The sequence below is a fragment of the Pelodiscus sinensis genome, chromosome 8 (assembly GCF_052426305.1).
Source record: "Pelodiscus sinensis isolate ZL-2025 chromosome 8, ASM5242630v1, whole genome shotgun sequence".
NCBI classification, from domain to species: domain Eukaryota; kingdom Metazoa; phylum Chordata; order Testudines; family Trionychidae; genus Pelodiscus; species Pelodiscus sinensis.
The window spans coordinates 3,018,487-3,041,481 of NC_143059.1; the positions used below are offsets into that span (position 1 = coordinate 3,018,487).

The 22,995-nt window shown below is 66.9% G+C and overlaps 1 protein-coding gene across 10 annotated transcripts; it reads right to left on the reverse strand.

The window, feature by feature from the left end:
- Positions 1 to 101: 101 nt before the first annotated feature.
- NFKB2 (nuclear factor kappa B subunit 2) lies at positions 102 to 22,466 on the reverse strand. 10 transcript variants are annotated; one of them, XM_089780013.1, is made up of 23 exons: positions 12,954 to 13,579; positions 10,948 to 11,005; positions 9,807 to 9,885; positions 9,331 to 9,443; positions 8,976 to 9,074; positions 8,537 to 8,688; positions 7,534 to 7,640; positions 7,106 to 7,264; positions 6,505 to 6,609; positions 5,654 to 5,739; positions 5,392 to 5,530; positions 5,125 to 5,244; positions 4,794 to 4,970; positions 4,509 to 4,647; positions 4,007 to 4,121; positions 3,706 to 3,913; positions 3,275 to 3,444; positions 2,590 to 2,692; positions 1,999 to 2,222; positions 1,368 to 1,437; positions 1,090 to 1,262; positions 561 to 672; positions 102 to 479 (listed from the first exon to the last, which is right to left on the reverse strand). In XM_089780013.1, exons 1-23 carry the CDS (start codon positions 13,007 to 13,009, stop codon positions 352 to 354), a joined length of 2,892 nt encoding a protein of 963 aa, XP_089636139.1. In that variant the 5' UTR covers positions 13,010 to 13,579; the 3' UTR covers positions 102 to 351. The 10 variants fall into 10 exon arrangements, with proteins under 10 accessions (XP_089636139.1, XP_089636141.1, XP_089636140.1 ...); XM_089780015.1 differs by having other exon boundaries at positions 9,331 to 9,371; positions 12,954 to 13,574; XM_089780014.1 differs by lacking the exon at positions 12,954 to 13,579 and adding an exon at positions 22,383 to 22,466 and having other exon boundaries at positions 1,090 to 1,437; positions 9,331 to 9,371.
- Between the last annotated feature and the right edge of the window lie 529 nt (positions 22,467 to 22,995).

A 22,995-nucleotide genomic window follows, 5' to 3' on the forward strand; every position in this document is an offset into this window, starting at 1 on the left:
GGGGGCTGACGGAGAAGCAGTGGCAGGGGCCGGCCCGCAGGACACAGGCAGGGCTCCGGCCAGGCCGGTGCAGGGCAGCTTTCAGCAGGCTCTGGAGAAGCTCAGTGCAAACAGCCTGGGAGCCGCACCCTTTATTCACCTACCCAAGCAGCCGGAGGCGGGGTCTTTAAATAGGAGCAGAGCGAGGGCTGGGCTCCCGGCCGGTGCCAGCTGCACCACGGCCGGCCCGGCCACAGGACAGTCCCACAGGCACAGGCGGCCCCCTTGGGGCCAAAGGCACTTGGATTCAATGCGGGGGCGGAGCCTGCCACGGCCCCGCCCCTCGGTCAGTCACAGGAAGGTGCCGGGAGGTCAGTGCACCTGCTGCTGCTGGCTGTGGGGGGGCGCGCTGGCCCGCTCGGCGGGAAGCAGCGGGTGCAGCGCCAGGGGCTGCTCCTCTTCCACCGACTGGCTCCCGTAGGCGCTGTCCTCCTTGAGCTCTGCCAAGCAAAGAGCCGGCGGGTCAGGCGGGCCCCAGCGAGGGGGAGCTGAGCCCCCCGCCCCCCCGGCCCGGCCCTTACCTGCGCTCTGCAGCTTGTCGGCCGTCTCCGCCTGGCGCAGCATCCTCACGCCCTCGCTCAGCCCCATGGCCTCCAGCGCCTCCAGCAGGCCCCCCAGGCTGCCGCCCGCCAGCTGCAGAGAGGAGGCAGTGAGAGGGGGCTAGGCAAGGCCAGGGGGGGCAGCGGGAGGGGGCCAGGGACGGGAGGCAGCAAGAGGTGGCCAGGCAGGGCCAGGGGGCCAGAGGGGAGGCAGCAAGGGGGCAGCGGGAGGGGGCCGGGCCAGGCCAGGCCAGGGGGTGGGGAGGCAGCAAGGGGGCCGGGCCGGGCCAGGGGGCCGGAGGGGAGGCAGCGAGGGGGCGGGGCCAGGCCAGGGGGCGGGGAAGGGAGGCAGCAAGGGGGCGGGGCCACGCCAGGGGCCGGGGAAGGGAGGCAGCGAGGGGGCGGGGCCAGGGAAGGGAGGCAGCAAGGGGGCGGGGCCAGGGAAGGGAGGCAGCGAGGGGGCGGGGCCAGGCCAGGGGCCAGGAGGGGAGCTCCCGTGCCGGGGACTCACCTCGTAGCTGAGCAGGAGGCTCCCGCTGGGCGAGGCCGTGTCCTTGTACGTCTCCACCAGGCTGCGCAGGCCCAGCCTCTGGGCCAGCTCGGTCCAGTCCGAGCCGCTGTGGTCCCGGTTTAGCAGCTGCTCCAGGCCCTGCAGGGTGTGGCTGTCGAGCGACAGGATGGTCCCTGGACAGGGGAAGGTGTCAGCCGAGTAACGGGCCCTGCCCTGCCCCCCCCAGCCCAGAAGGGAGGGGTGAGGCTGGGGGCACCCCAGCGGGGGGGGCTGCTCACCTGGCTGGGGGGCAGCAGATGGCTCCGACTCGGGGCCCTGCAGCGAGGCTTGCAGCAGGATCTCCCGCACCTGGGAGAGACACTCCTGAGTCATCCAGAGATGCCCCCACTGCCCCAGAGAATGTGCCGGGAGCAGAAGCAGCAGCAGGGGAGCCTGGGACCCCACCCTGCCGGGGCTGCAGCACAGGAACCCGGAGCCCCCCCAGCCCCACAGGGGCCAAGCGCCGAGCAGTCAGAGTCGCGCGGGGAAAGGGACCTGGATGGGACGCAGGCCCAGCCTCCCGGGCACAAGCAGCCCGACGCGGAGGCGGGAGCATTCCTGCCCTGGCCCGCACGGAGCCCAGCACCGGAGCTCTGCTCAGATCTGCCCCATGTCCCAGGAGCGTCTCTGGGGCCCCCCAGCCCACAGGACACCCTGGGCCCCAGGCCCCGCAGAGCCAGCCCCATAGAACACCTCGGTGCCAGCACCTGCCCCAGGGCGCGGAGCATTGCTCCTTCAGCTTCTCCGTGGGATGGGGCAGCTGGAAGGTGGCAGAGCTGCCAGGCTCACGTGCCCAGCCATCTGGCTCCCTCCCCGGAGTCCCCCACTCCAGGGACTCGGCCCCGCTGGTTCGAGCCTGAGGCTCCGTACCTTGCGACTCCGGGTTAGGTCCAGCGGCGTGTGTCTCCGGCACCGCGTAGCTCCCCAGGGGCCGGGCTCCCTGCTTCTGTGCTCAGCCGCAGGGCTGGTGCCCGTGTGCTCTGCATCCTGCTCCATGCCCGCCTCCGGCTCCTCCGGCTCGCTCTCCGGGTCGCTGCTGGCTTCGGACGAGGACGACCGCACCGGCTCGTCGTTCTCACAGAGGACGTCCGCTCCTGGGGGAGGTGGGGGGAGTCAGAGCTTGGAGGAGAGCAGGGCCCCTCCCCGCTGCCCCAGTGGGCTCCAATCCAGCGTGCACGCCCCTCCAGTCGCCTGTCTCGGCTGGGGGCAGGGACCCAGGCCAGGGAGGGGCGTTCACACAACACTCCCATGCCTGGCTCCACAGCCTCGGCTTCTGTTTCGCATCCCCCTGCCCGGGCCGGATTGTGGGCGACGGACCCAGCCCAGCCTACCCAGGGGAGGAGATCTCCCTCGCCCCACAGGGCTCCAGCTGCCCCCTCCCACTGGCTGGGCCAGTGCCCCAAGCAGAGGGCCCAGGGACACGACAGGCCCAGCGGGCAGCCCGGCAGCAGGGGGCGCTACCTGCTTTGATGAGCATTTTGGTGAGGACGGGGGAGCCCAGGCCGGCAGCCAGATGCAGAGGGGTGTTGCCCGCAAACGTCCGAGCGTTGACATCGGCGCCCAGCTAGAGAGAAAGGGGGGAGGCGGTGAGGACGGGCAGCAGCGAGCCGAGAAGAGAGGCAGCCCCTGCACGCCGGGCACAGCGCGTCCCGTGCCAGGCTCAGCAGCGGCGCACGGGGGCCGGGCCGGGCCGCCCCGCGCCCCCCCACAGGCAGGGCCGGGCCGGGCCGCCCCGCGCCCCCCCACAGGCAGGGCCGGGCCGGGCCGCCCCGCGCCCCCCCACAGGCAGGGCCGGGCCGGGCCGCCCCGCGCCCCCCCACAGGCAGGGCCGGGCCGGGCCGCCCCGCGCCCCCCCACAGGCAGGGCCGGGCCGGGCCGCCCCGCGCCCCCCCACAGGCAGGGCCGGGCACACCCCCCCACAGGCCGGGCCGGGCCGGGCCGGCCCGGGCCGGGCCGCCCCGCGCCCCCCCACAGGCAGGGCCGGGCCGGGCAGCCCCACAGGCAGGGCCGGGCAGCCCCATGCCCCCCAGGCAGGACCGGCCTGCGTGCTGCAGCCTCCGACAAGTTCCAAGCCAGGCCAGGACCCTGCCTTTGCTGTCCCAAGAGCCCCATAGCCCTGCCGGCCCCCTGGAGTCCCGCCCCGTACCTTCTTCACCAGGTGGGCGGCCACGTTGAGGCTCTCCATCTCCACGGCCAGGTGCAGGGGCGTCCGCCCGCCCTGCCGCTCCGCGCCATTCACGTCCGCTCCCATCCTCACCAGCAGGTCCAGGCAGGCCAGACTCTTCACCCGCACAGCCAGGTGCACGGGGAGCAGGCCTGCAATGGGGAGCAGGGCTTACACCAGTGGGGGGCCCTGTCCCCTGCCCCGCCCCGGAGGGGGTCTGGACTCTGGCAGACAGTGACCATTGCTAAGGGTGACTGGCCAGGTGGGCTAGGCTGCAGGGCCCCAAAGCCGCCACGGCGGATCCAGGCTGGCGGGGGGCTCCGGCCCTCAGGACGCCCAGCCCGCAGGGTGGCAGAGCCCGGCTGGGGCTCTTTGCTCAGCACCCCCTCTCCCCGCCGGGGGGCCCGTCTCACCGTGGTAATTGGGCGTGCCGAGCAGGCCGGGGGCGGAGGAGCCCAGGTGCCCCAGCAGGGCCCTCAGCATGGCCTCGTCGCCCGTCTGGAGCGCCAGGTGCAGCAGCGAGTTGCCGTAGCGATCCAGCAGCGTGGGGTCCGCCTGGGCCTGCAGCAGCAGCCCCACCACCTGCGGCTGCTTGGTGATCACTGCCAGGTGCAGGGGGGTCTGGGAGGAGACAGGGCAGCTGGCTCAGCGGGGCGGCCCAGCCCAGGGAGGCTGGGAGCTGCTGCGGGCAGCGCGGGGGGAGGGGCGTGGTACCTGCTGCAGGTGGTTGGCCACGTTGATGACTGGCTGGCTGTGGGTGCCAAGGAGGACGTGAACCAGCTGCCTGATCACGCCCGTCTGCTCATGGATGATGGCGAGATGCAAAGGCCTAGCGGAGGAACGGGGGCTCAGAGCAGCATCTCAGCAGCTGCTCCCCGCGCGAGCCAGCCCGGCAGGGCACCCCCCACCCAGGCCCCTGGCCAGGGACTGAATTCCACCCGAGCGGCCCCACCCCGCACGGACAGCGCTTTGGCTTCCTGGGCCGAAAGGAGCGAGAGGCACCTTGTGAGCCCAGGGCAGGCAGGTGCCAGGGAGACCCCCCGGCTCCAGCGAGGGGGAGCTCGCCGGTGTGGCCTAGGCCCACGGGTCCTGCCAGAGCTGCCTATCCCCGCGGGGCGGGGCCGCCGGGCGTCGCCGAGGACGAGGGTAAGGGTGTGCTGCGCCCGCACGACGCCGGAGCCCTCCTCGCGCCCCCCAGCAACGCCCCCCAACTCACGTGTCTCCGTTCTCGTCCTGGGAGGCGGCCAGGTGCCGCTGGGCGGCCAGCAGCATGCGGGGGTCAGCGGTGACCGAGTAGTCCAGCAGGGCGCGGGCGCTCCGCTGCGCCAGAGCCAGCATCGTGCTGCAGTGCTGGACTGGAAAGCAAAGCCGGGAGTCGGCCCCTGTACTGCCCAGGGACGGGCCAGCGCCCCCTCCACTGGGGATCCCACTCTGCACCCCCAGCATCTCACTCAGACCCCCAGGATCCGCCCTGCCCTCGCCGTCCCCCTGCCCACCGTACCGTGGGTCTGCAGCTCCTGCCGCTGGCTCTCCTCCGCAGGGGGGCGCTTGCCATTGGCCCCCTCTTGGGCCCTGGCCATCTGCACCCCCCCGTGGTAGCCGCCCATGGGGTGGGGGCCAGACGGGTAGATGTTGTTGTAAGTCAGCGCCGAGGAGTAGGGGTAGTTCAGATTCCCGCCTGCAGAGCAAGGAGGAAAGGCAGCTGGGCCAGAGGCAGGATCTAGGGGGGCGCCGGCCCCCCACGCTGCAGCTGCTGGCTCCAAGACCGTTCCGGGGGGTGGGATAACGTGCCCTGCTGTAGACCCCCCCCAGCACAGAACAGCTCAACTCACCTCCACCAGAGCCAAACCCGCTGCTTCCCCCGCCGGCCCCTCCCATGTGCGAGCCCCCACCGAAGTGCTGGGGAAACTGAGGCAGCACCTTCTTCCTCTTCCGCTCCACCTCCTCCTTATCTGCAGGCAGGACACACCGGGGGGGAGGGGGAGGAGGGGGCGGGTCAGCGCTGCCCTGGCAGCTGCCGGCTCCTCCCTGGGTCTGTGCAAGCAGCCAGTGGCCCCGAGCCCACAAGTCAGCTGGGGGCCCCCTCCCAGGCCACTCACCTTCCACCACGGGGTAGTAGGTGAACTGCTTGGAGTCGCTCACGTCGCCCCCCCGCTTCCGCTTCAGCTGCAGGAAGACAGTGACGGGGCGGTCGATCTTGGGCTTGTGGTAGGGCGGCGTGCGGAAGACGATGGCGTACTGCAGGCAAGCCAGGAGAGGGGTTGTGCACGGGTGCCACCTTCACAGCCCCGCCCGCCCCAGTAGAGCCAGGCTCCCCCCGGATCCCCCCGGCCCACCCTTCGCCCGGCCTGCCCGCCGCACCTGCTTGTGCACGTCCGTCGGGGAGAAGTCCCCAAAGGCCTGCCAGCCGTTCTCATCGTCCTCGTAGAACCGCACCTCGATGTCATCTGGGGAGAGGGGGGCCGTCACTGGGGGGCCGTGGCAGTGCCCAGCCTGCATGACCCCCCACAGCCCCTGCTCTCCTCGCTCCCTCCACAGCTGTGCAGCCGGGTCCAGTGAAATCAGGGTTAAGCCCCGCCCTGGGAGAGGTGTGGCTGGGAGCAGCCAATCAGTGCCCAGCTGGGGCCATATAAAAGGGGCAGCTCAGGGACACACTTGCTCCAGCTATGGCTGGCTGCCTGGTAGGCTGGAGAGGGGACCTGACCCGACCCAGAGCAGGGCTGGGGAAAGGCAGGCAGAGCTGGGGAGCTCTGGCCAGGCTGAGGCCTTGCTCTCGAGGCCGGAGGGTACTCGGGCTGCAGGGGGGCAGCAGAAGGCAACACTGCCCTTGCCAATGCTGAGTGGCCGTGTCGGACGGCAGTTTGCCCCCGAGGGGGCTAGCTGGCGCCTGGCCGTGGGTCACTGAGGCAGGTGGGCATAGGGGGCGGATTCCCTGGGAGCGCAAGGGCACAGGTGAGACACGGACTGGCAGGGGGCGCCCCGGGGCCGGAAGAGCTAGTTCCTGGGCACGCCAGCAGGCGGCGCCGCCCTGGGGGGAAGGGGCCGTGACCCTTCCGGGCCCCCTCCACCTGCCCCAGGCGCCAGACACCAGCCCCAGAGCCGCCCGGGCCAGGAGATGGGCTTTGGCAAGGACGAATGAAAACGGCTCCAGCGGGGAGGGGGCCGTCCGCGCGTGGGGGGGAGAGGAAGGACCCCGCCGGCAGGCGTCTCACCTTTCTGGACTTTATCGCACAGCAAGTAGACCTCGTCCCCGCCGCGCACCGAGCCCGCTGTCTTGTCCATCCGGGAGATCTTCAGGTTGGAAGCCCCGGGGGACTCTGGAGCAGGAAAGGGGTCAGGGCTTGGCCTCAGAGGGCCGGTCCCCGGCATGGGGCGGGGGGACGGCGAGAGGCTGCTGGAGATCTCCAGAGTCACACGCGAGCCAAGTCCCTGATCTGGGACCCGCCCCACAGGGAGCAGCTGCAGGCCGCTGGGGCGAACGGGCACCCACCGAAGCTGCACCCGCTTGCCACGAGGGAGCCCTGGCCACAAACGTCCCCTGGCGCAAATCAGTGGGTCCCAAGGAGACGCCCCAGCAAGCTGCCGAATGAGGGTTCCCACCAAGGATACCCCTTCCCCTGCCACCCACCCCCGGCCTGGGCCATTGTCCAGACAGAGTGGGCCCCGCGCAGACCCCTGGCTAGGCACACACACATCTCCCGCTGCCAGGCCTGGCCCGGAGAGGGGAGCTGAGCCAAGCAGAGCCCGGGCAGTCAGAGTCTCCGTGCACCCTCTCTCCCGCCAGGCGGCCCATGAAAGCCGGCGGGCGCTTACTGCTGTCGTGGATGGGGTCGGAGATGACGGGGTTCAGGGGCAGCGTGAAGTTCCCGTTGCTGTCGCGGAGGTAGGCGGTGAAGCGGAGGCGCACGATGCTCAGGTCCATGACCTTCTTCAGCTCCTTCGCCTCCAGCTCGATCTCCCGCAGCTCGGACTCTGCCGGCCCGAGGGAGCACACGTCTGGTTACAGGTCCTGGACCCCTCCTCCCCCTCACCGATGCACCCTCCTGCCGGCTGCACGGCCACCCTGAGTCTGAGCAGCTCCCCTGCAGCCTGCCCAGGGCGCCAGGTCCTCTGCAGCCCACGGCCAAGGCCCCCACCAGGGCCTGCAACACACGCCAGCATCCCTCCTTGCCACGAACGCCTGGTCTGCCCCCACGCCCGCCCCCTGCTGCCCTCCGGCCCCCCTGCGGAGCCACCCTCACCTGTCAGCGCCTGGCTTCTGTTACGCATCTTCTGCTGCTTCAGCTTGTCCTTCATGATCTCCATCATGTTCTTCTTGGTGACATGGAGCACCCCAAGGTTGTTGAATCTGGGGGGGACCCAATGGGCAATCAGCGCGCGAGCTAGGGCAGGGGGCTACACCTCAGGCCAATGCGGGAGACCAGGCAGCAGGCTAGTTCGTGGCGCCTGGCCTAGAGGACGTGCGCAGCAGGGGGAAGGGGCAGCCGGGCGCCAGCGTGCAGGGCAAGGCCGCCAGCTGTAGGCAGCGCAGCGATTAGACACGCAGTCTGCGAGAGACGCTCCCGGCACGTCTCAGGGCCCGGCGCTGCTTCGGGGAATGCGGCTCAAGTCACAGTCACCTGACCCCAACCCGGCCCAGCCTGCCACAGCTCTCACGGCCCGGCACAGCCGCTAGCGGGCTCTGAGCGAGGCCCGATCCAAAGAGGAGCGGCTCAGAGCCCGCTACGAAGCTGCTCACCTGCCTCAGCAGGGCGCAGGCTCAGACAGGCAGCCTGTCGCCAACCAACGCTACTAGGGCAAGAGACCAGGAGAGCCCCCCACAGCCCCGTCCCGCGGTACAGGAGAGCCATGAGCCCCCCGGGGTTCGCCTGCTGCTCTCCCAGAAGCAGCGCCCTGGGGGGTTCTCGCACATTAGCTCACCTGTTCCAGGCCCCCCCGGCGCTACAGCCTGCCCCGGCAAGAGCACAGGCTTGCCAGGGAGTCTCCCACGCCCGTCAGCGGATGCGCCCGTTCCGTGCGGGTGAGACATTGGGAAGGGGGCTCCTGGGGCTGAGGCGGAGAAGAGAAGCCCCGGGAATACGTGTCTGTCCCCGCAGAGGATGCCCAGCTACCAGCCAGAGGGATCTCGGCAGGGGCTTGCTGAGGGCAGCAGCTGTGCCTGCCCAGCACCAGTGTAACTGACGCGACAGCGACCCGGCCACCACCCGGTACCCACACAGGCCTGCCCCAGCCCCCAGTCCGTACTGTGCCGTCATGTCCTTGGGGCCCACGGTCACGATGCAATTCCCAGCCTCGTTGCACTGCTTCCCCACCAGGCTGTGGGCGTGCACCCGCGGCGGGTCGCTGTGCGTCACCAGATCCACCTCAATGCGCGCCACGCCGCCGTAGTTGCAGATCTGGCGGGAGAAGGGGGAGTGAGCGGCCCTCCCTGGCTGCGGGGGGGAAGAGGGGGGACACGGGCCTGCAACCTGTACTGCTGGCTCCCCCGGGGTCGCATTCCCCCTCTTCTCCCCAAACCCTCGCAAGCCCCTCAGCACAGGGGCCAGTCTTATCCCAGCTTTCTTTCCCTGGAGGTTCACCTCCCACCTCCGGCCCCGGAGCAGTCTCCCTGCATGGGCACACGGGGTGCTGCGGGGAACCCCCGGACCTCAGCGCCGCGCCGCACAGCTTGCCTGGCACTCACCTTGACAGTAGGGTAAGTCTTGCGTCCCTTCTCGCTGGATGCGCCAGGCAGCCCGCCGTGCGAGGGGCCTTCACAGCCGTACCGGAACCGGAACCCACGCTGCCAAACCAGAATCCCAGTCACAGCCTGGTAGAGCCAGGGCCCCGGGCCCCACCCCACTGGGAAAAAGGCCCACACCGACCGCCTACGCCCCTTCCCTACTGCGGGGGGCACAGGTTGAGAGCCTTGGCCAGGGGACCTTACAGCTACTGTCACCCCAGCTTCGGCAGGCGGGACCTGCGGGGCGGGAGCAGCCGTGTGCGGGGGGCGGGGCGGGAGCTGCGGGGGGCGGGGCGGCTACCCGCACAGTCCTCACCTGCTTGGGCTGCTCGATGATGATGAGATAGGGCCCTTCGGCTGCGGAGGAGAAAGGAAAGACACCGAGTGAAGCGCGCCCACCTGCACGCGGGGCCGACGGCTGGAAACCCGCTGACGGGGGCAGAGGAGAGAGGAGGAGGCAGGGTCAGTGCTGGAGGTGAAGTCAGATCACGCTCCCCCTGCAGCAGAGCCAGGGAGGGGCCCCACAGTGCCCCTGGGGTGAGCGTGCTCCGGGAAGCAGCACGGGGGGGGGCTGAGGCGGAAGGAGATGGATCAGGCCCCCCCACTCACCGGAGCCCTGTGATCCAATGGGCGGGACAGGCCCTGCGGACTGATCACCAGCCCAGCCAGGCTCCCCACGGCTGAGCGGGAATTCTCACTCCCGGGATCCGGGCCTGCCTGGGAATTCCCCTCGGCCTGGAGCCAGGCAGCTCCCTGACCCCCCCCCCCCCCCCCGTGCAGCCAGACCCTCACCCGTCTCCATCAGCGGCTCCTTCTGCTCCATCAGGCGGGAGCTGAACTGGAAGTCGTCGTAGTCCATCCCGTCCAGGCACTGCGGGACAGGGGGGAGCCTGACACCCCGCCCGGCACAGCGAGGGGTCCCGAGCCCCACACCGACCGGCCCCCCCGCCCGGCACAGCGAGGGGGGGCCCGAGCCCCACACCGACCGGCCCCCCCATCCTTCCCCCCGCCCGGCACAGCGAGGGGGGGCCCGAGCCCCACACCGACCGGCCCCCCCGCCCGGCACAGCGAGGGGGGGCCCGAGCCCCGCACCGACCGGCCCCCCCGCCCGGCACAGCGAGGGGGGGCCCGAGCCCCACACCGACCGGCCCCCCCGCCCGGCACAGCGAGGGGGGGCCCGAGCCCCGCACCGACCGGCCCCCCCGCCCGGCACAGCGAGGGGGGCCCGAGCCCCGCACCGACCGGCCCCCCCGCCCGGCACAGCGAGGGGGGGCCCGAGCCCCGCACCGACCGGCCCCCCCGCCCGGCACAGCGAGGGGGGGCCCGAGCCCCGCACCGACCGGCCCCCCCGCCCGGCACAGCGAGGGGGGGCCCGAGCCCCGCACCGACCGGCCCCCCCGCCCGGCACAGCGAGGGGGGGCCCGAGCCCCACACCGACCGGGCCCCCCATCCTTCCCCCGCCCGGCACAGCGAGGGGGGGCCCGAGCCCCGCACCGACCGGCCCCCCCATCCTTCCCCCGCCCGGCACAGCGAGGGGGGCCCGAGCCCCGCACCGACCGGGCCCCCCATCCTTCCCCCGCCCGGCACAGCGAGGGGGGGCCCGAGCCCCGCACCGACCGGGCCCCCCATCCTTCCCCCGCCCGGCACAGCGAGGGGGGCCCGAGCCCCGCACCGACCGGCCCCCCCATCCTTCCCCCGCCCGGCACAGCGAGGGGGGCCCGAGCCCCGCACCGACCGGCCCCCCCATCCTTCCCCCGCCCGGCACAGCGAGGGGGGCCCGAGCCCCGCACCGACCGGGCCCCCCATCCTTCCCCCGCCCGGCACAGCGAGGGGGGCCCGAGCCCCGCACCGACCGGCCCCCCCATCCTTCCCCCGCCCGGCACAGCGAGGGGGGGCCCGAGCCCCGCACCGACCGGCCCCCCCCGGGTCTCACCGCGTTGTAGGGCTCGTCCATGGCGGGGCCGGGCTGCGCGGCGGGGGCGGGGCCGGGCCTGGGGGGGGAGGAAAGTTGGGGCCGGGCCGCCCGGAAAGTCCCTAGAAACCCAGCCCGGGGCTGGAAATGACGGGCCCGCGCGTCACTGGCCCCGCCCCCCGCCTGGCCCCGCCCCCGGCCCCGCCCCCCGCCGCCACCTGGCCTGACCCCGGCGCCCTGCACCGCCCCCCCGATCCCCCCGCCCATCCTGCCCCATAGCACCGCCCCCCGGACCATACTGCCCCATAGCACCGCCCCCCCCGATCCCCCCGCCCATCCTGCCCCATAGCACCGCCCCCCCAGACCTCTCCTGCCCCATAGCACCGCCCCCCGCCCATCCTGCCCCATAGCACCGCCCCCCCGATCCTCCCGCCCATCCTGCCCCATAGCACCGCCCCCCCGATCCCCCTGCCCATCCTGCCCCATAGCACCGCCCCCCCAGACCTCTCCTGCCCCATAGCACCGCCCCCCCCCCCTCTCCTGCCCCATAGCACCGCCCCCCGCCCATCCTGCCCCATAGCACCGCCCCCCCGATCCTCCCGCCCATCCTGCCCCATAGCACCGCCCCCCCGATCCCCCTGCCCATCCTGCCCCATAGCACCGCCCCCCCAGATCCCCTCCCCTGCCCATCCTGCCCCATAGCACCGCCCCCCCGATCCCCCTGCCCATCCTGCCCCATAGCACCGCTACCCCCAGACCCCTCCTGCCCCATAGCACCGCCCCCCCGGACCCCTCCGGCCCATACTGCCCCATAGCACCGCTCCCCCCAGACCCCTCCTGCCCCATAGCACCGCTCCCCCAGGATTCCCCCACCCATCCTGCCCCATAGCAGCGCCCCCCCCAGGATTCCCCCGCCCATCCTGCCCCATAGCACCGCCCCCCGGATCCGCCCGCCCATCCTGCCCCCACCGCTCCCCCCAGACCCCTCCTGCCCATCCTGCCCCATAGCACCGCTCCCCCCGACCCTCCCCCCCATCCTGGATTCCCCCGGACCCTCCCCAGCCCATCCTGTCCCATAGCACCGCCCCCCGGATCCGCCCGCCCATTGCCCCATAGCCCGCTCCCCCCATCCTGCCCATCCTGCCCCATAGCACCGGACCCCCCCCGCCCATCCTGCCCCATAGCACCGCTTCCCCCGGATCCGCCCGCCCATCCTGCCCCATAGCACCGCCCCCCCAGACCCCTCCTGCCCATCCTGCCCCATAGCACCGCTCCCCCCGGACCCTCCCCAGCCCATCCTGCCCCATAGCACCGCTCCCCCCGGACCCTCCCCAGCCCATCCTGCCCCATAGCACCGCCCCCCCCCCCGGATCCGCCCGCCCATCCTGCCCCATAGCACCGCTCCCCCCAGACCCCTCCTGCCCATCCTGCCCCATAGCACCGCTCCCCCCGGACCCTCCCCAGCCCATCCTGTCCCATAGCACCGCTTCCCCCGGACCCTCCCCAGCCCATCCTGTCCCATAGCACCGCTTCCCCCGGATCCGCCCGCCCATCCTGCCCCATAGCACCGCTCCCCCCAGACCCCTCCTGCCCATCCTGCCCCATAGCACCGCTCCCCCCGGACCCTCCCCAGCCCATCCTGCCCCATAGCACCGCTTCCCCCGGACCCTCCCCAGCTCATCCTGTCCCATAGCACCGCTTCCCCCGGACCCTCCCCAGCCCATCCTGTCCCATAGCACCGCTTCCCCCGGACCCTCCCCAGCCCATCCTGCCCCATAGCACCACTCTCCCCAGCACCCCGCTGCCTGATTTGCGGGCACCCCGCAGCACTCCACTCACTCCCCTCCATAGCCAGAAACCCCCCCCCCCACTGCCCCCAGCCTTCCTACACCCCCAGCTGCCCTACAGCAGACACACTGACCCTGCAACACACAAGCCCCCTGGCCCCAGCGCACCCTTCGCCAAGCCCCCCCCACTCACCCCGCGGTTCACACACCGACTCCCCTGCCCGCCTGGTGCCCCCCTACCTTAGCCGCAGGCCGGTGCGGAATACCGACTTCTCTGCGCACATCCCCCCATGCATGGACCCTCCCTTGTCACTGCCAGGCTGGGAGCCCCACAAGCCCCTCAGCCAGAAGCACAGCCGACTCCCAGCACTGCCAGGGCTGGCTGTGGGTGACCCCGGGGCGGGGCTAGGCGAGCTATGCAAATCATTTCCTGCCCTTCTGAAACACAGAGGGAGTTTTCACCTCCAGGCCCAGAGATTCACAATCAGTCAGTCACTAGGAGGGCGCAGCGGAGAGGCAGAGCTGGGGTTGGCCCTGCCCTGGGCCGGAAACTCCGGCAGGCCGCTTGCTTTCCCCACTGCCGACTCTCGCTTCTGCTCTGAGTCGCTATTCCAGCACCAGGCTGGGCCGGAGATTCCACGGTCCAGCCTCTAGCGTCATGGGTTTGCCCCGGCCTCCCTCCTGCTGGCATGCGGCGTTCCAGCAGGTGGGCCTCTGGCTCCACCCCAGAGGTGGCCGCATTTCAGAGGCCAAGTGTTTAGGGATCCTTGGCTATGAAAGGCAACAGGGATTAACCCCTTCTGATGCTCCTCCAAGGACACAGAAACCTTGGCGAGGTAACGCAACACCAGACGGCTAGACCTGCTGTGTGTATATGCAACTGCCTCTGAGCCAGAGCATCCCAGCCCCCTCCTCCACCCCCAAACCTGCTGCTTCGCATAATACAACATCCTCTGTGCTCAGAGCTAAGGGGCACAGAAAAGCAGCCTTGCTCCATGGCCACCTGCCCACGGCCCCATCCTCTGCCCCCCAAGCACGGAGACCGTCCCTCAGCCCCAGTCCTCTTCCAAGGCAGGTCCTGCTCATCTCTCCCCATTCCCGGGGGGCCGAGCGATACCCCCCAATGCCAGCCACTCCCTCCCCCGGGGCCAGGCACAGACCCTCCCTGCCCGCCCGGCTGAGAGCAGCACTTTCCACCTCGCCCCAGAGATGGCAGCAGAATGGGGGTTGCCCAGTGAGGCACCCAGCCCCCTGGCCACAGAACAGGGCAGCTGGAGGGGAGAGACTCCGAACAGGTCGCCTCCAGGCCAGCCTTGGCGCACAGGGACTGAGGCCCTGGATCTAAGCCTCGGACTGATGCGGCAGCTGGTGCCAGTGACTCTCCCCTCCCCAGGCTGGGCCTCCACGGCCCGTTCAGCCCCTGCCAGCCACAGGGCTCCAGTCCTGTCCCCGGGCTGCGAATGGCAGGACCTGGTAGGGCAGGACCTCAGCGCAGCCCCCGGTCCCTGTCCAGATTGGCTTCTCCCCCGGCCGCGGCAGCGGCCCGGTTCCCACTCTTCGGCACTCTCACACCATGAATCACTGGCTGCCGGCAGGCCCCACCGTGGGGATTTTGGGTGCGTGGGGGAGAGCGAGGGGTAGGACGGGGATTGCACAGGCAGTGACTCATTTTCTGCAGAAGTCAAAGGGAGGAAAAAATTCTCAAGGAGATTTTCCCTCCGCTCAAAGTCTAGCCAGGGGCTGCCCTGCATGCGTGGCTGGGGGGAACGGGACTACGTGCTCTGCCAACCAGCCACCTTGCCGGCACGGAGACACTAGGAAGAGATGCTGTGAGCGGGGAGGGGCGCCCGGGAGGAACCCCTGGGGATGCGAGGAGGACTCTGAGGAGGACCAGGGCTATTTGGCTCCTGGCAGACCCCATCACAAAGCAACCCTGGGACTCCACCACTGCCGCACGGCAGCTCACAAAGGCCACAGAGCACGGGCGGCATATCCTAGCCCCTCGCCTTGGGCACAAGGTAGATCCAGGCCAGCCCATCGTAACACAGAGCCTTTGGGACCAGGCAGCCTGGCGTTGACATGAAGGATCATGGGTGGGAGGCCCCGATGTCCTTGGGCGAAATGGATTTCCCCCAGCCGGTGTTTTAATCCACAGAGATTCTCCTAGCAATGCAGCCAGGGCCAGGATGGACGCCTGGCATGCGGCTGTGCCCGTAGAGTGTTCTTCTGGAACATTTTCTCATCGTCTACTCCCATGTTCGAGCAGGCGGAGCAAAGCAGCACACCGGGGTCTGGGATGGGCCTTAGTGCTTGAGGGAGTTTGTTCCACAGTCTCTGGAAAAGCCTGGCTCCCGCACAGAGTTGCACTGTGCCAGGAGAGCTGAGCTGTTGCCTGTCTCCTCTGGCCCTTCAGGCTCGGCTAGATCCCTTGGGCCCAGGAAGACATGCCAGAGACTGAGACCTGCTATTCCAGAGAAAGCAAGTGCAGGGCAGCCGAGCTACACCCCAGAAGCAGCTGCATTTCAGCAAGGCAGCCTGTATAAGCACGTGGGTTCCTTCAGGACAGAAGAGGCTACAAAACCATAGCAGGATACACAGCCTGGAGCAGCATCCTTTTCCAGCCGGTGCCTGATGGGCCATCTTCTGCCCCCGGTCTCAGTTCCCCAGACACACTGTCTGTAGGTACCTCCCCTTCCACCTGCCCGCTGACATTTCACGCTCGCTGTGCCTACCAATACAACCCAGTATCACAGGTACTATTTTTGCCGCAGCATCTCCACATGCTGACTCACACAGCTGATCCTCCTCCCAGCGGGCGGGGAGCACGGCCCGGGCACACGATGTCTGCTGTGAGAGCGCGGTGTTTCTGGGGTGCAGAGACCGGGGACGCAGGCCTACGCCCCATGAGCACCCACCCTGTGCTATAGCTGGTGAACCCTCTCCTCTCTCTGCACCCAGCCCCTCCTCCCCACTGCTCTTTCCTGGACGGCTTGTCGCGCTCAGTTAATTTCTTATTTGCCAGCATCCTGCTGTATTTGTAACCTCCCCATCTACCCAGGAGGTTCACCAAGCTGACCCTCGACTCAGTTATTGCCTGATCCCTTTGGAGGACAAACAGCAAGTCCTGGAGCAGGGCAGACCCCGCAGGATCCCACCTGGGCACCCGGAACAACAGTGCTCAGCGTTTTCCAGGGGACAGGGAAGGCTCCCTGTTCTGCACTCCTCCGCAAGGTGTGCTCCCTGGGAGCATTCCCTGCAGGACCAGGGTGCGAGGACCAAAGGATGCAGCTGCTGCAGGAGCCTGGACCAGCATGCTAGCCTAGCACGGACTCAGGGCCGCCCTGCGGCTTGCTGCAAGAGGCTCTCCTTGGGGAGAAGCCAAGGCGACTGCCTGTACTCCAGCCAAACCAGCCCTTGGCCTGCCAGGACGGGCTTCCGTCGGCTCCCCAGGCAGCAGAGCCCAGGCTGAACGCCACTCGGAGCACCTCTGGGAAGCACCGGCCTCCCGTCGTCTGCTGGGCCTGGGCGAGCAAGGGGCTTGCTGCAGGCAGGAAGCCACAGCCCTGCGCAGACGCTGGGGGCGAAGGGCTGGAAGGTAGCTGGAGAGCTCCTGTCGCTCAGCCGGCACAGAGGGACTCCCCCAGCTGGCATGCGGTTCCCGGCAGACACTGACTCCGGTGGACTTCAGAGGGAATCTTCAGGGTGAACCTGGGACATACCCTTAGGGACACTTTACAGCCGGGATGGGGAACCTACGGGCCGTGGCTTGGCTTGATCTGGCCCCCAAGGCCTGGGGCTTCCCTGGTATTCATGCTCCAGCCCCACAGAGAGTCAGCGAGCCACCACGCTCCCCGAGCGCCGGCTGCCCCTGGGGGGGGAAGCAGTGGGGAGCCGGTGCTAAAACCCCTGAGTGGCCAGCTCTGCCTGGTGGGGGAAGACACGGCGCTGTGCTGCCCCCCTCCCCGCCCAGCTGACGAATGCAGAGAAGGGAAGTCTTACCTGGGGGCTTTTCCCCTGCCACTCCCATTGGCCCGGAATTGCAGCCAATGGGAGCAGCAGGGGGCAGGGCCTGCAAGCGCAGGGGGACGCAGAACCACCTGTGCCCCTTGGGAGCTGCACCAGGTAAGTGCCCCAATCCCCTGCCCCTCCTGCACCCCCTTCCCGCCCAGAGCCTACACCCTGCTCCTGCACCCTCCTTCCCACATCCCACCCAAATCCCACAGCCCCATCCCTAGCCCTTGCCTGCACCCTGCCTCCCGCCCCGCCCCTCCACTTCCCCTCCACTCCTGCACCCGCCCTCCTGCCCAGACCCTACAGTTCCCCTCCACTCCTGCCTAGACCCTGCACCCTGCCCCAGACCCTGCGCGGCCTCCATTCCTGCAGCCTCCCTCCTTCCTGGACTACACCCCCCCACCCTATTCCTGAACTCTACCTCCTGCCCAGACTCCCTACTCCAGCCCATTCCTGCACACTGAACCCTCCATTTTGACCCCACCCTAGAACCTAACAGGGCCCCATAGAATCTACTGGCCTCAGGCCCCCAGAAGAGTTAACTGGGCCTGGGGGGAAGCGCCGAGCCTTGGCAACCCCCTGGAGTTTGAGGGAAACCCTGGTGCTCTGAGCGCAGGAGTGAAAGTGAGCGTGTCCCTTTTTCTTCTGCCTCTCAGTTGGGGCCCCGGTTAGTTAAAGTTTGTTCCGTAAACGTCTCACTCGTGTGTGGCCCTCAACTGATTATTCTGTGGCCAAGGGCCCCCAACCCAAAACAGGTTCCTCGCCCCTAACCACGGGGTCCATCGCAGAAGGGTAGGAACGGAAGGGACCTTACGGCTATGGCTACACTGCAGAGTTTTTGCGCAAAAACGCACGGCGCGTCCACATCGAGCGCATTTTTGCGCAAGCACATTTCCAGTGAATCGACAGAACAGGGGGGTTTGCGGTGCAGGTATTGCTCTGTCTACGAGGAATACCTCCTTCTTGTGCAAGAGTTCTTGTGCAAAAAGGTGTGTGGATGGGCAGCAGGGGGGGTTTGCACAGAAACAGCCGATCGAAACAAGAACAGGTGCCCTGATGGCCATCCTGTGAATGACAATCAGCGCTTTCTTGCAGTGTGGACGCTCCCCTGTGCGCAGCGCATCGCTTTTCCGATGCGCTTTTGCAGTGTGGATGCACTCTGACACAAGATGTTTCTACGGAAGATCTCTTCCACAAAAAGCTTCTTGCGCAAGAAGCCCACAGTGCAGACGTAGCCTAAGAGTTCTGGTAGTCCAGTACCCTGGACTAAGTATTATAGACCATCCCGGACAGGTGTCTGTCTAACCTGCGCTTGGATATCTCCAGTGATGGAGATTCCACAACCTCCCTGGGCAACTTATTCCAGTGTTTAACCACCCTGACAGGCAGGAAGTTTTTCCTAATGTCCAACCTAAACCTCCCTTGCTGCAATTTAAACCCATTGCTGCTTGTCTTATCCTCAGAGGTTAAAGAGGACAATTTTTCTCCCTCCATGTAATGCACTTAAGAATTATTAAGCCCCCCTCTCCCCGCGTTCTCTTTTCCAGACTAAAACCCAATCTTTTCAATCCTCTCTCTTTAGCAGGTTTTATGTCCCTCTGGGGTCTCGTATTTTAACTTTTTATATATATTTGTACTGTGTTTTTAAAAATGTTGTAAGCCGCCTCAAATATTTTAAATAGAGAGGCAGGGTAAAAATATTTTAAATAAATAAATAGGTGATGTTTTCTAACCTTTGATGATTTTTGTTGCTCTTCTATGGGCTTTTTCTAATCGTTCCACATCTTTCTTGAAGTGTGCCCCCAGAACTGGACACAATACTCCCACTGAGGCCTAATCAGCATGGAGTACAGCAGGAAAAACTTCTTGGCTGTGTCTAGACTGGCAAGTTTTTCCACAAAATCAGCTGCTTTTGAGGAATAACTTGCCAGCTGTCTACACTGGCCGCTTGAATTTCCGCAAAAGCACTGACGATCTCATGTAAGGTTGTCAGTGCTTTTGCGGAAATACTATGCTGCTCCCGTTCGAACAAAAGTCTTTTTCCGAAAAACTTTTGCGCAAAAGGGCCAGTGGAGACAGCAGAGATTAGTTTTCCGCAAAAAAGCCCCGATCGTGAAAAAGGCGATCGGGGCTTTTTTGTGGAAAAGCGCATCTAGATTGGCCACGGACGTTTTTCCGCAAAAAGTGCTTTTGCGGAAAAGCGTCCTGCCAACCTAGATGTGCTTTTCCAAAAATTCTTTTAATGGAAAACTTTTCCGTTAAAAGCATTTCCGGAAAATCATGCCAGTGTAGACGTAGCCCTTGTGTCTTTCTTACAACACTCCTGCTAATACATTCCAGATGATATTTGTTGCAAAAAAAACAAACAAAAAAAAAATCCCCTCCAAACAGTGTCTCACTGTTGACTCATATTTAGCTTATGGTCCACCTATGAACCCCAGATCCCTTTCTGCAGGGCTCCTGCCTAGACAGTCACTTCCTTTTTTTCTGCTCTAGGAGAAATTGTGCAATTGATTATTCCTTCCCAAGCGGTTACTGACTTTCATCCTTTGTACTTCAGCCCATTTCTCCAGTTTGTTAAGATCATTGAGAATTTTAATCCTCTCCTCCAAAGCACTGGCAACTCCTCCCAGCTTGGTATCCTCTGCAAACTTTATAAAGTGTACTGTACACTTTATCTAAATCACTGATGATGATATTGAACAGAACGACACCCAGAACTAATCCCTGCAAGACCCCTCTCAATATGTCCTTCCAGCTTGACTTTGAACCACCAATAACCACTCTCTGGGAATGGTTTTCCAACCAGTTATGCCCCTTTCACCTTTTAATAAGAACTCTACCTCGGCTGACCTTCCCTAGTCCGCTCACGAAAGAGTCATATGAGACGGCATCAAAAGTCTTGCTGACGTCAAGATGCACCATATCTACCACTTCCCCTTTATCCACAAGGCCTGTTACCCTGTCCAGGAAAGCTAACCGGTTGGTTTGACACAATTTGTTCTTGACAAATCCCTGCCATTCTCATCGTCTGTGTGTTTGCAAATCGATTGCTGTGTCAGAATTCCCTTTTCCGAGAGGAGCCCTTTTCCTGCCCTGAGCCATTAGCAATTAGCTCCCTACGTCTTCTAGGGAACGTTTCATCAGGCCCTGGCGACTTGCAGACAGCTAATGAGCCTGAGTCATTTTAACTGGTTCTTTCCTTCAGAGCAAGTTCACACAAGTTGCAAGATCCCCGGCTCTCCTAGTGATTGCCGCTGGGAAGGGGCAGAGGGCGCAGGAGGCCAGTGGCACAGATGGCGGGTTCCTAAGAGCCAGCAGCAGTAGGTTCATGTCCCAGGTAGCAGCTGGTGCCAGTTGGGAGGAAAGGTGCTGACGAGCGCTCTGGTAGCACCGGGAGCGTTTAACCGATGGAGTTTTGATCAGCCGCGCGGTTACTATTTCACATCCCCGGAGAGCATCCAGAACGTGGGTTACAAACGACGTTTCCCCTCCTCTCTTCTTACTTCAGCTCTGCCTCTCGGCTGGTCCCTGTGGCATGTGGAAGCATTCGGTCCAAGCCCACCGCCCACGCGAACCATCCCCTCAGCCAGGCCGGGAACGTGTCCCAGCTCCCTCTGCCCCATCCCGGCAGCTTCTTCATTTCCCCAAGTCCAGCCGCCTGCCAAGTTCCCAACTGGCCTGGACCCTCCAGATCAGGTCCCTGTTCCGGTCGGCCTGGTCCCAGACGCCAGCCTCTCTCCGTCAGGGCTTTGCTGGGCTGCTCTTCGGGAGGTCGGAGGGGTTTCTCCCCACCAGCTGCAAAGGGCACTGCATGGGCCGTAATTCAAACCGCAGGACGGCTGGCGTTACAAGGGCTTTGCAACAGAGCTGCAAACCTTCCACCGGCAGCCTCCCCAGACGCCTCTCCCTCTCGCATCTGAGCCCGCCCCTGAGGGGCCCTGCCTTGTCAGTCCGGTCCACCCCTCCAAGGACCCAGGCACGCCCCAGACCTATCTCCATCACTAGCCCAAAGACCGGACACCTCGCCACCCCTCCCAGAGGCAGGACAAGGCACCGTGAGAACCCCTGCTCCAGGGGGCTCTAGACACCGACAACCAGCCCTAGGAAGGCTCCCTGTAATTCACCCCATTCCGCTCCTGGGTCCCAGCCCGCATAGCAACGGACCGGCCAGGACCCCCCATCTCTACATGCGCCGGCCTGCAAATCCTCAGCACGCAGTAGCCCGTCCGGGGGGCAGCACTAGGGCTGTGTGCCGCACCTATCGGTGCCACAAAGGGGGTCCCCTTGCGATCACAGCCCTGCACCCACCAGGACACTGTCCCGGCATGGGGAGCACCCTGAGCCAGGCTTGGCTGCCCCCCCGCAGAGGAGGGCGAGCTACACGCTCGTCCGGGTGCCTCGAACGGATCCGAGAGCCAGCCTGGGGCTCGTCCATCACCCCCAGCAGAGCTGCACAGGGGGCCCGGCGCGGGGAGCAGGAAAGGCCCCGGCAGAGGGAGAATCGATCCCGTTGCACCTGGACTCGCTAACAGAATCTGGGCAGGGCCCCACAACGGCCTGTGACCTGCCGCGGCGCCGCACGAGCCAACGCTCGGGCACAGCGCGGGGCCGGGCCGCTGCAGAGCCCTCCACAAAGTCAAGTCGGTCCCGAGAGGCCCAAAGAAACAACCCCCGGCCCCGCACGGCTGGAGGCCGGGACAGGCACTGAGCAGAGGCACCCAGGCAGCCCCTAGTGCAGGCGGAGGAACGCAAAGGGGCGAGGCGCCAAGGCCAGTGCCAGCTGGAGGAGGGAGGAGCCTGCACCCGGAACCAGGAAAGAGACGGAGACAGAGACACGCTTCCCGCTGGGACCCCGCGTGCCCGGGGAGAGCGGCCTGAAGGGAGAGGAAGGGCCGGGGCCCACTCGCTGGCAGGAGCCAGGCCACCGCAGAAGGGGCCCAGCACGCGAGTGGGGGGGTTACGTGTTTGGACCATAGCTGGGAATGAAGGAAAGACTCCAAGAGCGACCTGCTCCCGCCCTGACCCGAGGGGCCAACTAGCCCCCTGCCCCCCAATACCTCCTCCTAGCCCAACGCCAATTCAGGCCCCCAACAACCCCTCCCCACACACCCTGCCCAGACACCAGGCCAGTCCCCTACGCCACACACACCCTGCCCAGACACCAGGACACCCCCTACTCCACACACACCCTGCCCCAGGCACTGCACTGCCTGACCCCCAACAACCCCCCACACACACCCTGCCCCAGACACCAGGCCAGTCCCCTACTCCACACACACCCTGCCCCAGGCACTGCACTGCCTGACCCCCAACAACCCCACCCCACACACCCTGCCCAGACACCAGGACACCCCCTACTCCACACACACCCTGCCCCAGACACTGCACTGCCTGACCCCCAACAACCCCACCCCACACACCCTGCCCAGACACCAGACCAGTCCCCTACGCCACACACACCCTGCCCCAGGCACCCCACCACCTGACCCCCAACAACCCCACACACACACCCCGCCGGGACACCAGGACACCCCCTGTGACCCTGGCGCCCCGCAAACACACACACTGGCTCCAGGTGTGAGACCATCCCATGCCCCCTCCCCGCGGTATCAAGCCAGCCCCCCCGCGCCGCCCCGCTCCGAGCCCCGCACTCACCCTCCGGCTCCAGCGGCTCCGCGCTCCGGCTGAGCCAGGAAAGTCCCGGCTCAGCCCCCGCCCGCCGGGGATTCCCGAGCCCGGCCTCCTGCGCCACCGGGCGGGGCCTCCGCGGGCGCCGCCCCCCCGCAAGGTCAGAACCGGCCCCGGGAGCAGGGGGGGTCCAGCCGCTTTGGACCCCCCCCAGCCTGCGGAAGAGCCGGGACCAGCAACGACCCGCCCCGCCCTGGCCACGGCCCAGGCACTAGGGCAGCGACCTGGCTCCCGGCTTGTCCAAGTTGGGGTCCAAATCCTGACCCCCCCCCAACACCTGCCCAAGCGCCGGGGACGGACTTTGTGTGAGGGGGGGAGAGCGCGAGCTTGGGACAGAGACTGGGGGGCAGGCAGGGTTGTGGGGTGCAGGCTCTGGGCTAGGACAGACTGGGGGGCAGGCAGGGCTGTGGGGTGCAGGCTCTGGGCTAGGACAGAGACTGGGGGGCAGGCAGGGTTGTGGGGTGCAGGCTCTGGGCTAGGACAGACTGGGGGGGCAGGCAGGGTTGTGGGGTGCAGGCTCTGGGCTAGGACAGAGACTGGGGGGCAGGCAGGGCTGTGGGGTGCAGGCTCTGGGCTAGGA

Coding starts and splice junctions, on each gene's coding strand:
- NFKB2 (XM_089780012.1), bottom strand. CDS start 13,009: ATGCATGGGGGGATGTGCGCAGAGAAGTCGGTATTCCGCACCGGCCTG. Junction 5,740..6,504: donor GTGCGATAAAGTCCAGAAAG/GTGAGACGCCTG, acceptor CCCTCTCCCCAG/ATGACATCGAGGTGCGGTTC. Junction 2,223..2,589: donor CAAAATGCTCATCAAAGCAG/GTAGCGCCCCCT, acceptor CACCTCCCCCAG/GAGCGGACGTCCTCTGTGAG.